Genomic DNA, 13,658 nt, shown 5'->3' with positions numbered 1-13,658 from the left:
CCTTAATGATGGTGATAGGTGTGGCGCTGCAGGTTACTTTTTTGATGGAGTTAAATAGTGATTTGTGATCGCGGGCCACTGAGGCAGACTCCATCTCCTCAGCAACCCGCGACCACCACCCATCCTTGCAACGCCTCACCGCTCTCCGAACCTCCGAGCGAAGGCTGCGGTAAGCCTCCTCATTCTCTGACGTGGGATGCTGTAGATGGTGGCAGTGGGCCTGTCGCTTTCTCTCAGCCAGCCGGAACACCTCCTCTGTCAGCCCCAGCCACAACTTTCATCAGCTAGCTGGGACCAGGCCACTATGGGTTTTAATGGGGTCCTGGGTGTGCACCCACCACTGGAGTGGAAGAATGGCAGGCGCATCTTACAGATGACTAGTCGATGGTCAGAGGGCAGATCAGCTCCACGGTAGGTCCTGGTGTCAAGGACATGGGCTCGCATCCGCTGTTCCGTCACTATGTAGTCCAGCAGATGTTCTTGCTTGGACCCGGCATGTATCCACGATGTGTGGATACGGCGATGCCTGAACAGTGTGTTGGTAATTACAAGCCCATGGGCTGCACATTAGTCTACCAGCGTCATACTGTCGTTATTGAGCTGATCTGGCCCATTGTGATGCCGCCACCACCAAGCGACGGGATCGACCCCGCTTCCTCCTAACCGCTCCCCACATGAACACACCCTCACGCATTTCCCCCCATAGAGCTCCGAGGGGAGGTCCCCTGGCCGGCAGGTTTTCACCCGAAAAGCCCTCATAGGGATAATCTTCACGGTTTCCTGCGGCCAGGGAATTGGGCGGCCTCCCCCGATGCAAGTTGAGATTGTATGGTCACGGCGAGGGCTGTCCAGCCACCACGGTTGAAACGCACCCCCCCCCCCCCCTCCGCACACACGTATCGAAGAGGCAGGCAGGAGTCCACAGCTACGAACGGAGGGAAAAGTGCGGTCCCGGAGGGTGCGAGCAACGTCATTCGCCCTCCGACCCCTGACCCCCGTTCAGAGCGTGTGATTGGCGTAGAGGCAACGCAGCGTTTACAGGTGAACGAGAGCGGGCGGCGAGCTATGCCTCTCACGCGAGTTCGCGGAGGGGCGGACCAGGGAGGGGAGCCGTCGGGCGATGAGCCCAGCGGCGGCAGCAGCTGGTCGCAGACCAGCGAGGGGCCGGCAAATGGCGGGACCCCTGCCGTCGGCATGAAGCAGGGGGCCAGCGGTCCCAACACCATGCCTTCCAATCACTCCAGACCAGGTACCAGCATCATGACCAACTCGGGCATTAAAGTCACCCGACAGGATGACTCTATCCCGAGGGACCACTTTAGCCAGCATCTGTGACAGGAGGTCATAGAAGGCGTCTGACTCATCGGCTTTGCCTGCATCCCTCCACGGATGTTGGTCTTCGGTGGGGGCATAAGTAACCACGACCACCACTCCTCGCCTCCGGTTGATGGGAAGGCGAGCCCAAAGTAGCCTGGGGCTGACAGCTTCCCACACCTCACCGCCACGCTCCCACGCCCCCTTCATTCTTTTGTTCAGAAGAAGAGCCACACCCTGTTGTTTGGTGGTCTCCAGCCCCGAGTAGAGGACCGTCCACCCCTCATGGTGGCAGGAGCCAGAGCCGGTCCACCGGACCTGCTGAATGCCACAGAGATCCAGGCGGTACCGGTCCAGCTCCCGACAGAGGAGTGACAGCCTCTCCTCCGCAGTGAGCGTTCGAACATTCTACGTGGCCACATGAAGTGGCTTTTCGTTGTTTCTGGAGGAGCCCCGAGGGTGAAGATTCAATCTCCTGGCTCCGCTGGGGTGGCTACGGCCTACCCCTATCAACTGCTGGTGGTTGTTGTTGTTGTTCAGTTTGTTGTCTTCGTTCAACCGCCCCCCTCCCCCACCACTCCCACCACACCTCACATCAGCCACAGTCGGCTACGTACAGGGGTGCGGAAGAAGTTCAACACACACACACACGCACGCACGCACACACACAAACACGCACACACGCACGCACACACACAAACACACACACACGCACGTACGTTGCTCACAGCTACTGGCGGCCATTACTGACCGGCACTTCCCGCCACCAAAACTCTCCTCACCTGCTGCCTGTCCACATCCGGCGTCAGCTGATGATGGTGCTGCTGCTGATGCTGCTGATGCTGCTGCTGATGCTGCTGCTGATGCTGCTGCTGCTGTTGCTGCTGCTGCTGCTGTTGCTGTACGCACCACGATTTACGCCGCTGCTGCTGTTGCTGCTGCTGCTGTTGCTGCTGCTGCTGGGACGGCTGACGCCCCAAGTAGCGCATCTCTGAGTACAGCCCGGCGCTGCTCTGCCTCGTGGTGTGGTGAGCTCGCTCCGGGGGTCCTCCACCTCCTCCACCTCCTCCTCCACCACCTCCACCACCTCCTCCTCCAGCTCCTTGCCGCATGGCGGAGCGTGACGGCATGGCTTGAGGGGCGGCCCTGCCCTGGGCAACACCGCCCACCACCACCACCATTCCCGCCCCAACACCACCGCCAACACCGCCGACACCACCGCCGACACCGCCGCCGACACCGCCGCCGACACCGCCAGAGTTCACAAAAGCGCAGTCGTCCAGATCTCCATCCTCCTCCTCATCCTCCTCGTCCTCCTCCTCCTCCCCACCTCGTTCGGCCACCGCCGCCGCCGCCGCCGCGTCATCATCATCATCGTCGTCGTCATCGTCGCCCCCATTGCGGATTCCCAGCCCCACCGATCCCGAACGGTTCCACGACTGTTGCCGCTGCCGCAGCAGCTGCAGCTGCTGCAGCTGCTGCAACTGCTGCTGCTCAAAGCTGGGCTGCTGCATCTGGAACGAGACGCTGGGTCGCCGCTGCTGCTGCTGCAGCTGTTGCAGCTGCCGTTGCCGCTGCTGCTGCTGCTGCTGCGGCTGCAGCTGGGGGGGGGGCACCAGGACGGTGGCGACGCCGCTGCCGTCGGCCTGGAAGGTGACGCTGGGCCTGCGAGCCGCGGCCGGTGCCGGAGGAGAGGCGGCCAGCTCCACGGAGGGCCGCTGGAGCACCAGGCTGGGCCGCCGGCCCGCCGGCTGCACCCCGAGGCTTTGCTGCCGCCCCACGAGCGGGAAGACGCCACCACCGGAGTCACCGCCACCGCCGCCGCTGCCGGCAACAACAACGTGCTTCTCCACGTAGCCCACGCTCGGCTGGTGCCGCAGGCAGTGATCCGACTCGTGCTGCTGCTGCTGCTGCTGCATCTGCTGCATCAGCTGCTGCTGCTGCAGCTGCTGCTGCTGCATCATCTGCTGCTGCTGCTGCTGAGGCCCCACGGGGTAAACGTGTTGCATGTATCCCGGACTCTCCTGCCGACCCAAGAAACCGGCGCTACCAGGAGGTTGCTGCTGCTGCGGCTGTTGCAGCTGCTGCTGCTGGGGCTGTTGCGGCTGGAAGAATCCCACACTCTGACGTCTTCCTTGCAGCAGTAGCTGCTGCTGCTGTTCCTGCTGCAGCTGCTGCGGCTGCTGCAGCTGCTGCGGCTGTTGTGGCTGGAAGTATCCCACACTCTGACGCCTGCCTTGCAGCAGTAGCTGCTGCTGTTGTTCCTGCTGCAGCTGTTGCTGCGGCTGTTGTGGCTGGAAGTATCCCACACTCTGACGCCTGCCTTGCAGCAGTAGCTGCTGCTGCTGTTCCTGCTGCAGCTGTTGCTGCGGCTGTTGTGGCTGTTGTGGCTGGAAGTATCCCACACTCTGACGCCTGCCTTGCAACAGCAACTGCTGCTGCTCCAGCTGTTCCTGCTGCAGCTGCTGCTGCTGCTGAAACGCTACGCTCGGCTGCCTCATCAAGACCGCCGTGTCTGCAAATTGCTGCTGCTGCAGCTGCTGCTGCTGTTGTTGTTGTTGTTGCTGCTGCAGCTGCTGTTGTTGTTGTTGTTGCTGTTGTTGCTGTTGTTGTTGTGCGGTGTAATCCGGTCTGGCGCCCATCATGGCGATGCTGCTCTGCTGGCGCTGAAGGTACGGCTGCTGCTGCTGCTGCTGCAGTTGCTGCTGCAGCTGTTGCTGCTGCATCATCATCATCACCTGCTGCTGCTGCTGCAGCGCTACGGGAGTCGTCGCCGTGACGACGCCGCTGGCGGCGCCGGCAGGGGGGAGCATCGGCGTGGGCGGGGCCGGGAGCCGTCCGGGAGTGGGGGAACAACCACCACCACCACCTCCACCACCTCCACCACCACCACCACCACCTCCACCACCACCACCACCCAGCACGGGAGGAGCCTGCGGGAGGACGTCCCCCCCGGCACCAGCGTGTTGATGGTGGTGGTGGTGACGCCGCTGGTGGATGGAGCGAGCGGGCGGCTGTTGCAGCCGCGCTACGAACGGCTGCTGCTGCTGCACCTGCTGCTGCTGCACCTGCTGCTGCTGCTGCTGCTGCTGCACCTGCTGCTGCCTCAAGGACGCCGGGTAGTCGGCGCTGCGCTGGCGAGACGGTGCCGCCTGCTGCTGCTGCTGCTGCGGCCAGCGTCCCGGTGCCGACATGGGGTAGTCGCGGCTGCGTTGGCGCGGAGGGCCGGACGACGACGATGGCGCCATCGACGGCGCTTCGAAACGGACGCTGGGCTGACGTCTTCCCGCAAACTCCTGCTGCAACTGCTGCTGCTGCTGGTGCTGCTGGAGGCGGGGGTGGTGCGGGCAGCCCCCGCTGTGCTGGCCGCCCTCCACGCTAGCGCCCATCTGGAAGGCCGGCACGCTGGGGCCGCTGGTGGTGCCGCTGGTGGTGGTGGTGGTGGTGGCCATCTGGAAGGCCGGGTTGTGGAAGAAGAGCGGCCGCAGGTGGCCAGTGGCCGCCAGCGGCGGGGGCCGCGGGTGAGGCCGGGGGGAGGGGCTGGGCCCCAGGCCCGGAGACACGGACCCCGGCTGCTGCAGCTGCTGCTGGTGGTAGTGGGGGTGGTGGGGGTGGTGGTGGGGCACCACCAGCGGTTGTTGTTGTTGGTGGTGTTGGTGTTGTTGTTGTTGTTGGTGGGGAGCGGCGATGGTGAGCTGTGGGTAGTAGTTGGGGGCCGCTGGGTAGCTTGGTTGTTGTGGTTGTAGTGGTTGTTGTTGATATTGTGGTTGTAGTGGTTGTTGTAGTGGTTGTTGTTGTTGTAGTGGTTGTGGAGTGGACCAGGGGTTGGCGGTGTAGCGGTGTTGTGGGTGGGGGGGTTGTTGGTGGGGGGGTTGTTGGTGGGGGGGTTGTTGGTGGGGGGGTTGTTGGTGGGGGGGTTGTTGGTGGGGGGGTTGTTGGTGGGGGGGTTGTTGGTGGGGGGGTTGTTGGTGGGGGGGTGGGAAGACGAACACTTCCCCGTTGGGTAGAGTTGGGGTGGGGAGCTGCGTGATCGTTTCAGAGCTGGGGGAGTGGAGAGGTGGGTGAGTGAGTGAGTGGGTGAGTGAGTGAGTGGGTGAGTGAGTGGGTGGGTGGGTGGGTGAGTGGGTGGGTGGGTGGGTAAGTGGGTGGGTGGGTGGGTGGGTGAGTGGGTGGGTGGGTGGGTGAGTGAGTGAGTGGGTGGGTGGGTGAGTGGGTGAGTGGGTGGGTGAGTGGGTGAGTGAGTGGGTGAGTGGGTGGGTGAGTGGGTGGGTGAGTGAGTGGGTGAGTGAGTGAGTGAGTGGGTGGGTGAGTGGGTGGGTGAGTGGGTGAGTGGGTGGGTGAGTGGGTGAGTGAGTGGGTGGGTGGGTGAGTGGGTGGGTGGGTGGGTGGGTGAGTGGGTGAGTGGGTGAGTGGGTGGGTGGGTGGGTGAGTGGGTGGGTGGGTGAGTGGGTGAGTGGGTGGGTGGGTGAGTGAGTGGGTGAGTGGGTGAGTGGGTGAGTGAGTGGGTGGGTGGGTGGGTGAGTGGGTGGGTAGGTGGGTGAGTGAGTGGGTGGGTGAGTGGGTGGGTGAGTCGGTGGGTGGGTGAGTGGGTGAGTGGGTGGGTGGGTGAGTGGGTGAGTGGGTGGGTGAGTGGGTGGGTGAGTGGGTGGGTGGGTGAGTGAGTGGGTGGGTGGGTGAGTGGGTGAGTGGGTGAGTGAGTGGGTGGGTCAGTGGGTTGGTGAATGGGTGGGTAGGTGGGTGAGTGGGTAGATGTGTGGGTGGGTAAGCAGGTGAGTGAATACCCACACAGCAATTGCAGATAAAGACACTCAGACAAAGAGACAAAGACACAGACAGACACACACGGACAGTCACACACACAGACACGCACACGCAAATACATGGACACATTAGTGTGCACCCATAGAGACAGAGACACACACAGAGAGACACACACAGAGAGACACACACAGACAGACACACACAGACAGAGACACACACAGACAGACACACACAGAGTGACACACACAGAGTGACACACACACACACACGCACACAGACACACAGACACACACACAGCAAGTTTTCACTTCGTATATCAAATCACAACGCGGAATGACACGCGGAGTGCGGAGAGACACGGAGAGACAGAGAGAGACACGGAGAGACAGAGAGAGACACGGAGAGACAGAGAGAGACAGAGAGAGAGAGACACGGAGAGAGACGTAGAGGCAGAGAGAGACAGAGACACAGTGTGAGACAGAGAGACACAGAGAGAGACAGAGAGACAGGGTGAGAGACACACAGAGAGACAAACAGAGAGACACACAGAGACACGGAGAGAGACACAGAGACACAGAGACACAGAGAGACACGGAGAGAGACACGGAGAGAGACGCGATTCACCGTTAACCTCGCGGCCTGACCACCACCACCACCACTGCTGCCTGAACACGCAAACACGTGCACCGAACTTCGTTCGCACAGTACGTAGCCAATTGTGCTAATCTGTGGGTCTCTGTGGGTGTCTGTAGGTCTCTGTGGGTGTCTGTAGGTTTCTATGGGTGTCTCTGTGGGTCTGGGTGTCTGTGGGTCTCTGTGGGTGTCTGTGGGTCTCTGTGGGTGTCTGTGGGTCTCTGTGGGTCTCTGCGGGTGTCTCTGTGGGTTTCTATGGGTCTCTGTGAGTGTCTCTGTGGGTCTGGGTGTCTGTGGGTCTCTGTGGGTGTGTCTGTGGGTCTCTGTGGGTGTCTCTGTGGGTCTGGGTGTCTGTGGGTCTCTGTGGGTGTGTCTGTGGGTCTCTGTGGGTGTGTCTGTGGGTGTCTCTGTGGGTGTCTCTGTGGGTGTCTCTGTGGGTGTCTGTGGGTCTCTGTGGGTGTCTCTGTGTGTCTCTGTGGGTGTCTGTGGGTCTCTGTGGGTCTCTGTGGGTGTATGTGTGTCTCTGTGGGTGTCTGTGTGTCTCTGTGGGTGTCTCTGTGGGTCTCTGTGGGTGTCTGTGGGTCTCTGTGGGTGTCTGTGTGTCTCTGTGGGTGTCTGTGGGTCTCTGTGGGTGTCTCTGTGGGTGTCTGTGGGTCTCTGTGGGTGTCTCTGTAGGTCTCTGTGGGTGTCTCTGTGGGTCTCTGTGGGTCTGGGTGTCTGTGGGTCTCTATGGGTGTCTGTGTGTCTCTGTGGGTGTCTGTGTGTCTCTGTGGGTGTCTGTGGGTCTCTATGGGTGTCTGTGGGTCTCTGTGGGTCTGGGTGTCTGTGGGTCTCTATGGGTGTCTGTGGGTCTCTGTGGGTCTGGGTGTCTGTGGGTCTCTATGGGTGTCTCTGTGGGTCTCTCTGGGTGTCTGTGGGTCTCTATGGGTCTGGGTCTCTGTGGGTCTCTATGGGTGTCTCTGTGGGTCTCTCTGGGTGTCTGTGGGTCTCTATGGGTCTGGGTCTCTGTGGGTCTCTATGGGTGTCTCTGTGGGTCTCTCTGGGTGTCTGTGGGTCTCTATGAGTCTGGGTGTCTGTGGGTCTCTGTGGGTCTGAGTCTCTGTGGGTCTCTATGGGTCTGGGTGTCTGTGGGTCTCTGTGGGTCTGGGTGTCTGTGGGTCTCTATGGGTGTCTGTGGGTCTCTATGGGTCTGGGTGTCTGTGGGTCTCTATGGGTCTGGGTTTCTGTGGGTCTCTGTGGGTGTCTGTGGGTCTCTGTGGGTGTCTCTGTGGGTCTCTGTGGGTCTGGGTGTCTGTGGGTCTCTATGGGTGTCTGTGTGTCTCTGTGGGTGTCTGTGGGTCTCTGTGGGTGTCTGTGGGTCTCTATGGGTGTCTGTGGGTCTCTGTGGGTCTGGGTGTCTGTGGGTCTCTATGGGTGTCTGTGGGTCTCTGTGGGTCTGGGTGTCTGTGGGTCTCTATGGGTGTCTCTGTGGGTCTCTCTGGGTGTCTGTGGGTCTCTATGGGTCTGGGTCTCTGTGGGTCTCTGTGGGTCTGGGTGTCTGTGGGTCTCTGTGGGTCTCTGTGGGTCTCTATGAGTCTGGGTGTCTGTGGGTCTCTGTGGGTCTGAGTCTCTGTGGGTCTCTATGGGTCTGGGTGTCTGTGGGTCTCTGTGGGTGTCTGTGGGTCTCTGTGGGTCTGGGTGTCTGTGGGTCTCTATGGGTGTCTGTGGGTCTCTATGGGTCTGGGTGTCTGTGGGTCTCTATGGGTCTGGGTTTCTCTGGGTCTCTGTGGGTGTCTGTGGGTTTCTGTGGGTGTCTATGGGTGTCTGTGGGTTTCTGTGGGTCTGGGTGTCTGTGGGTCTCTGTGGGTCTGGGTGTCTGTGGGTCTCTGTGGGTGTCTGTGGGTCTCTATGGGTCTGGGTGTCTGTGGGTCTCTGTGGGTGTCTGTGGGTCTCTATGGGTCTGGGTGTCTGTGGGTCTCTGTGGGTGTCTGTGGGTCTCTGTGGGTCTGGGTGTCTGTGGGTCTCTGTGGGTCTGGGTGTCTGTGGGTCTCTGTGGGTCTGGGTGTCTGTGGGTCTCTATGGGTGTCTGTGGGTCTCTGTGGGTCTGGGTGTCTGTGGGTCTCTGTGGGTCTCTGTGGGTCTGGGTCTCTGTGGGTCTGGGTGTCTATGGGTTTCTATGGGTCTGGGTGTCTGTGGGTCTCTGTGGGTCTCTGTGGATCTGGGTCTCTGTGGGTCTCTATGAGTCTGGGTCTCTATGGGTCTCTATGGGTCTGGGTGTCTGTGGGTCTCTGTGGGTCTGGGTGTCTGTGGGTCTCTGTGGGTCTCTGTGGGTCTGGGTCTCTGTGGGTCTCTATGGGTCTGGGTTTCTGTGGGTCTCTGTGGGTCTGGGTGTCTGTGGGTCTCTATGGGTCTGGGTGTCTGTGGGTCTCTGTGGGTCTGGGTGTCTGTGGGTCTCTATGGGTGTCTGTGGGTCTCTGTGGGTCTGGGTGTCTGTGGGTCTCTGTGGGTCTCTGTGGGTCTGGGTCTCTGTGGGTCTCTATGGGTCTGGGTTTCTGTGGGTCTCTGTGGGTCTGGGTGTCTGTGGGTCTCTATGGGTCTGGGTGTCTGTGGGTCTCTGTGGGTCTGGGTGTCTGTGGGTCTCTATGGGTGTCTGTGGGTCTCTATGGGTCTGGGTGTCTGTGGGTTTCTGTGGGTCTGGGTGTCTGTGGGTCTCTGTGTGTTGAACTTCCTCTGCCGTGGTCATCTTCGCCATCAGAGAGGCCAGAGTCAAGGGTAGCGGCTAACCACCTCGCCTGGTCTACAGGAGCTGTGAGATGTTGACTACCTCGCCTGGTCTACAGGAGGTCGTGGGTTCGATCACTACCCTGACGACGCCTGCTGCTGCTGCTGTATATGTGGAGTCTGTGTCTCCTCGCCATCATGGGACTATCTACCCTACAGCCTGCTGGAGGCTACCTGGGGGACCTTTGTCTGTGTCACAGCACTTGCCCCTACAGTCCTGCTCGAGGCTACCTGGGGCAGCTTTGTCTGTGGGGCATGCCGCGAGGTCAAGGGTCACATAGCGGGCGACTGGGAGGCGTTTGGCATCACTGGCAAATACCCACGACACGGCCACCACCCCCCACCACCCCCCTGTGTCACCATCAACATCATCATCATCATCATCGTCACCATCATCATCATCATCGTCACCATCATCATCACCATCATCATTATCACATAATCATCAACATCATCATCACTACATCACCATCACCACCATCACCACCACCTCTCATCACCACCACCACCATCACCACCACCATCACCACATCACCATCATCATCACCACATCACCACCACCATCACTACCATCATCACCACCCCCATCACCATCACCACCATCACCACATCACCATCACCACCATCACCATCATCACCTCTCATCACCACATCATCACCAACACCACCACCACCACCACATCACCACATCATCACCACCACCATCACCACCACCACCATCACCACCATCATCACCACCACCACCATCACCACTACCATCACCACCATCACCACCATCACCACCACCACCATCACCACCATCACCACCATCATCACCACCATCATCACCACCATCACCACCACCACCACCATCACCACCATCATCACCACCATCACCACCATCACCACCACCACATCACCATCATCACCACCATCATTACCACCATCATCACCACCATCACCACCATCATCACCACCATCACCACCACCATCACCACCACCATCACCACCATCACCATCATCACCACCACCACCACCACCACCATCAACACCATCACCACCATTATCACCACCATCATCACCACCATCACCACCACCACCACCATGACCACCATCACCACCACCATCACCACCATCACCACCACCATCACCACCATCACCATCATCATCACCATCATCACCACCATCACCACCATCACCATCATCACCACCATCATCACCACCACCATCACCATCATCACCACCATCATCACCACCACCATCACCATCATCACCACCACCACCACCACCATCACCATCACCACCATCACCACCACCACCATCACCACCACCACCACCACCATCACCACCATCACCACCATCATCACCATCACCACCACTACCACCACCATCACCACCATCACCACCACCACCATCACCACCATCATCACCACCATCACCACCATCACCATCATCATCACCATCATCACCACCATCATCACCACCACCATCACCATCATCACCACCACCACCACCATCACCACCACCACCACCACCACCATCACCACCATCACCACTACCATCATCACCATCATCACCACCACCACCATCATCACCACCACCATCACCACCACCAGCACCACCACTATCACCACCATCACCACTACCATCATCACCATCATCACCACCACTACCATCATCACCATCATCACCACCACCACCACCATCACCACCACCACCACCATCACCACCACCATCACCACCACCACCATCACCACCACCATCACCACCATCATCACCACCACCATCACCACCACCACCACCACCATCACCATCATCACCACCACCATCACCATCACCACCATCATCACCACCACCACCATCACCATCACCACCATCATCACCACCACCATCACCATCACCACCACCACCATCACCACCATCACCACCATCATCACCACCACCACCACCATCATCACCACCACCACCACCATCACCACCATCATCACCACCATCACCATCATCACCTCTCATCACAGTGTGTGTTGGTGGATCCTGTAAAGGAGGAGGGGGTCAGAGGTCAAGGTCAGGGTTCAGGAGGGGGGAGGAGAGGGGGGGGGAGAGGGGTTGGAGGAGGGGGTGGAGGGAGGGGGAGGGAGGGGGAGGGAGGGGGTGGAGGGGAGGGGGTGGAGGGAGGGGGTGGAGACAGGGGGGGGGTGCGGGTTAGTCACGTGGTGGTGGTGACCACGAGGGGTTTGTGGGTGGGGGAGGCGGCCCGCCCCCCCTCTAGCCCCGCCCCCTCTCTAGCCCCGCCCCCTCTCTAGCCCCGCCCCCCGCCGCCCGCACAGATCGAGCCCAGGACTGGGGGTGAGGGGGAGGGGGGAGGGGAAGGGGAGGGGGAGGGGGTGGGGGGGAGGGGGGGAGAGGGGGGGTCACACGAACACACAAGGCAAAGGTCCCCCATGTAGCCCACAGCAGGGCTGTAGGGTCAAGTGTGTCTGTGTGTGTGTCTGTGTGTGTGTGTCTGTGTGTGTGTCTGTGTGTGTGTGTCTGTGTGTGTGTGTCTATGTGTGTGTGTCTGTGTGTCTCTGTGTGTGTGTCTCTGTGTCTCTGTGTGTGTGTCTGTGTATGTGTGTGTCACTGTGTGTGTCACTGTGTGTGTGTGTCTATGTGTCTATGTCTGTGTGTGTCTGTGTGTGTGTGTGTATCTCTGTGTGTGTGTCTCTGTGTGTGTGTCTCTGTGTGTGTCACTGTCTATGTGTGTGTGTCTGTGTGTTTGTCTGTGTCTGTGTGTCTGTGTGTCTCTGTGTGTGTGTCTGTGTGTCACTGTGTTTGTGTGTCTCTGTGTCTCTGTGTGTGTGTCTGTGTATGTGTGTGTCACTGTGTGTGTCACTGTGTGTGTGTGTCTATGTGTCTCTGTGTGTGTGTCTGTGTATGTGTGTGTCACTGTGTGTGTCACTGTGTGTGTGTGTCTATGTGTCTATGTCTGTGTGTGTCTGTGTGTGTGTGTATCTCTGTGTGTGTGTCTCTGTGTGTGTGTCTCTGTGTGTGTCACTGTCTATGTGTGTGTGTCTGTGTGTTTGTCTGTGTGTCACTGTCTATGTGTGTGTCTCTATGTGTCCGTGTGTGTGTCACTGTGTGTGTCTGTGTATGTGTGTGTCACTGTATGTGTCTCTGTGTCTATGTCTGTGTGTGTCTGTGTGTCTCTGTGTGTGTGTGTACGTGTGTGTGTGTGTCACTGTCTATGTGTGTGTCACTGTGTGTGTATCTCTGTGTGTGTGTGTACGTGTGTGTGTGTGTCACTGTCTATGTGTGTGTCACTGTGTGTGTATCTCTGTGTGTGTGTGTGTACGTGTGTGTGTGTGTCACTGTCTATGTGTGTGTCACTGTGTGTGTGTCTCTGTGTGTGTGTGTACGTGTGTGTGTGTGTCTCTGTGCGTGTGTCTCTGTGCGTGTGTGTTCGTGTGTGTGTGTGTCACTGTGTGTGCGTCTCTGTGTGTGTGTGTACGTGTGTGTGTGTGTCTCTGTGCGTGTGTCTCTGTGCGTGTGTGTACGTGTGTGTGTGTGTCTCTGTGTGTGTATCTCTGTGTGTGTGTGTGTACGTGTGTGTGTGTGTGTCTCTGTGCGCGTGTCTCTGTGCGTGTGTGTTCGTGTGTGTGTGTGTCACTGTGCGTGTGTCTCTGTGTGTCTCTGTGTGTGTGTCTGTGTGTCACTGTCTATGTGTGTGTCACTGTGCGTGTGTCTCTGTGCGTGTGTGTACGTGTGTGTGTGTGTCACTGTGCGTGTGTCTCTGTGCGTGTGTGTTCGTGCGTCGCCGACGCCACCCACCCGCACGCCATCGCCACGTACATCTTACTTGCGCGGGTGCAGGCCCCCCAGGGCCCCCCCCAGGGCCCCCCCCAGAGCCCCCCCCAGGGCCCCCCCCCCCCAGGGCCCCCCCCCCAGGGCGCCCCCCCCCCAGGCTGGAGGCGTCGTGCAGAGCGCCGCTGATCTCCGTCAGGATCCGTGGCAGAGATCCCAGTCCAGCCAGAGCCGACTGCAGGAACACCGCCTCACCCTGGGGGGGAGGGGGGCACGGGAGGAGGGGGGCACGGGGGGCACGGGGAGGGCACGGGGGGGGCACATGGGGGGGGGCACATGGGGGGGGGCCACGGGGGGGGGGGGGAGGGGGGGGCAAAGGAAAGAGCTTATCTCTCTCTCCCCGTGTGTCTCTCTCACTCCCCGTGTCTCTC

The 13,658-nt window shown here is 59.7% G+C and overlaps 1 protein-coding gene across 1 annotated transcript in view; it reads right to left on the bottom strand.

Annotated features, from left to right (window-relative positions):
• Positions 1-13,319, bottom strand: part of LOC144954005 (uncharacterized) — a 28,305-nt gene extending 14,986 nt beyond the window's left edge. Inside the window, exons 1-3 of the mRNA XM_078884588.1 lie at positions 13,255-13,319; positions 11,454-11,481; positions 2,097-4,898 (exon numbers count right to left, since the gene is read on the bottom strand). Coding sequence (XP_078740714.1) covers positions 2,097-4,766 — 2,670 coding nt within the window. The 5' untranslated portion in view covers positions 4,767-4,898; positions 11,454-11,481; positions 13,255-13,319. The remainder of the gene's footprint in view (positions 1-2,096; positions 4,899-11,453; positions 11,482-13,254) is intronic.
• Between the last annotated feature and the right edge of the window lie 339 nt (positions 13,320-13,658).

The sequence above is a fragment of the Lampetra fluviatilis genome, unplaced genomic scaffold, assembly GCF_964198595.1.
Source record: "Lampetra fluviatilis unplaced genomic scaffold, kcLamFluv1.1 SCAFFOLD_932, whole genome shotgun sequence".
Taxonomy (NCBI): Eukaryota; Metazoa; Chordata; class Hyperoartia; order Petromyzontiformes; family Petromyzontidae; genus Lampetra; species Lampetra fluviatilis.
This window is presented reverse-complemented; position numbering and strand designations above follow the sequence as displayed.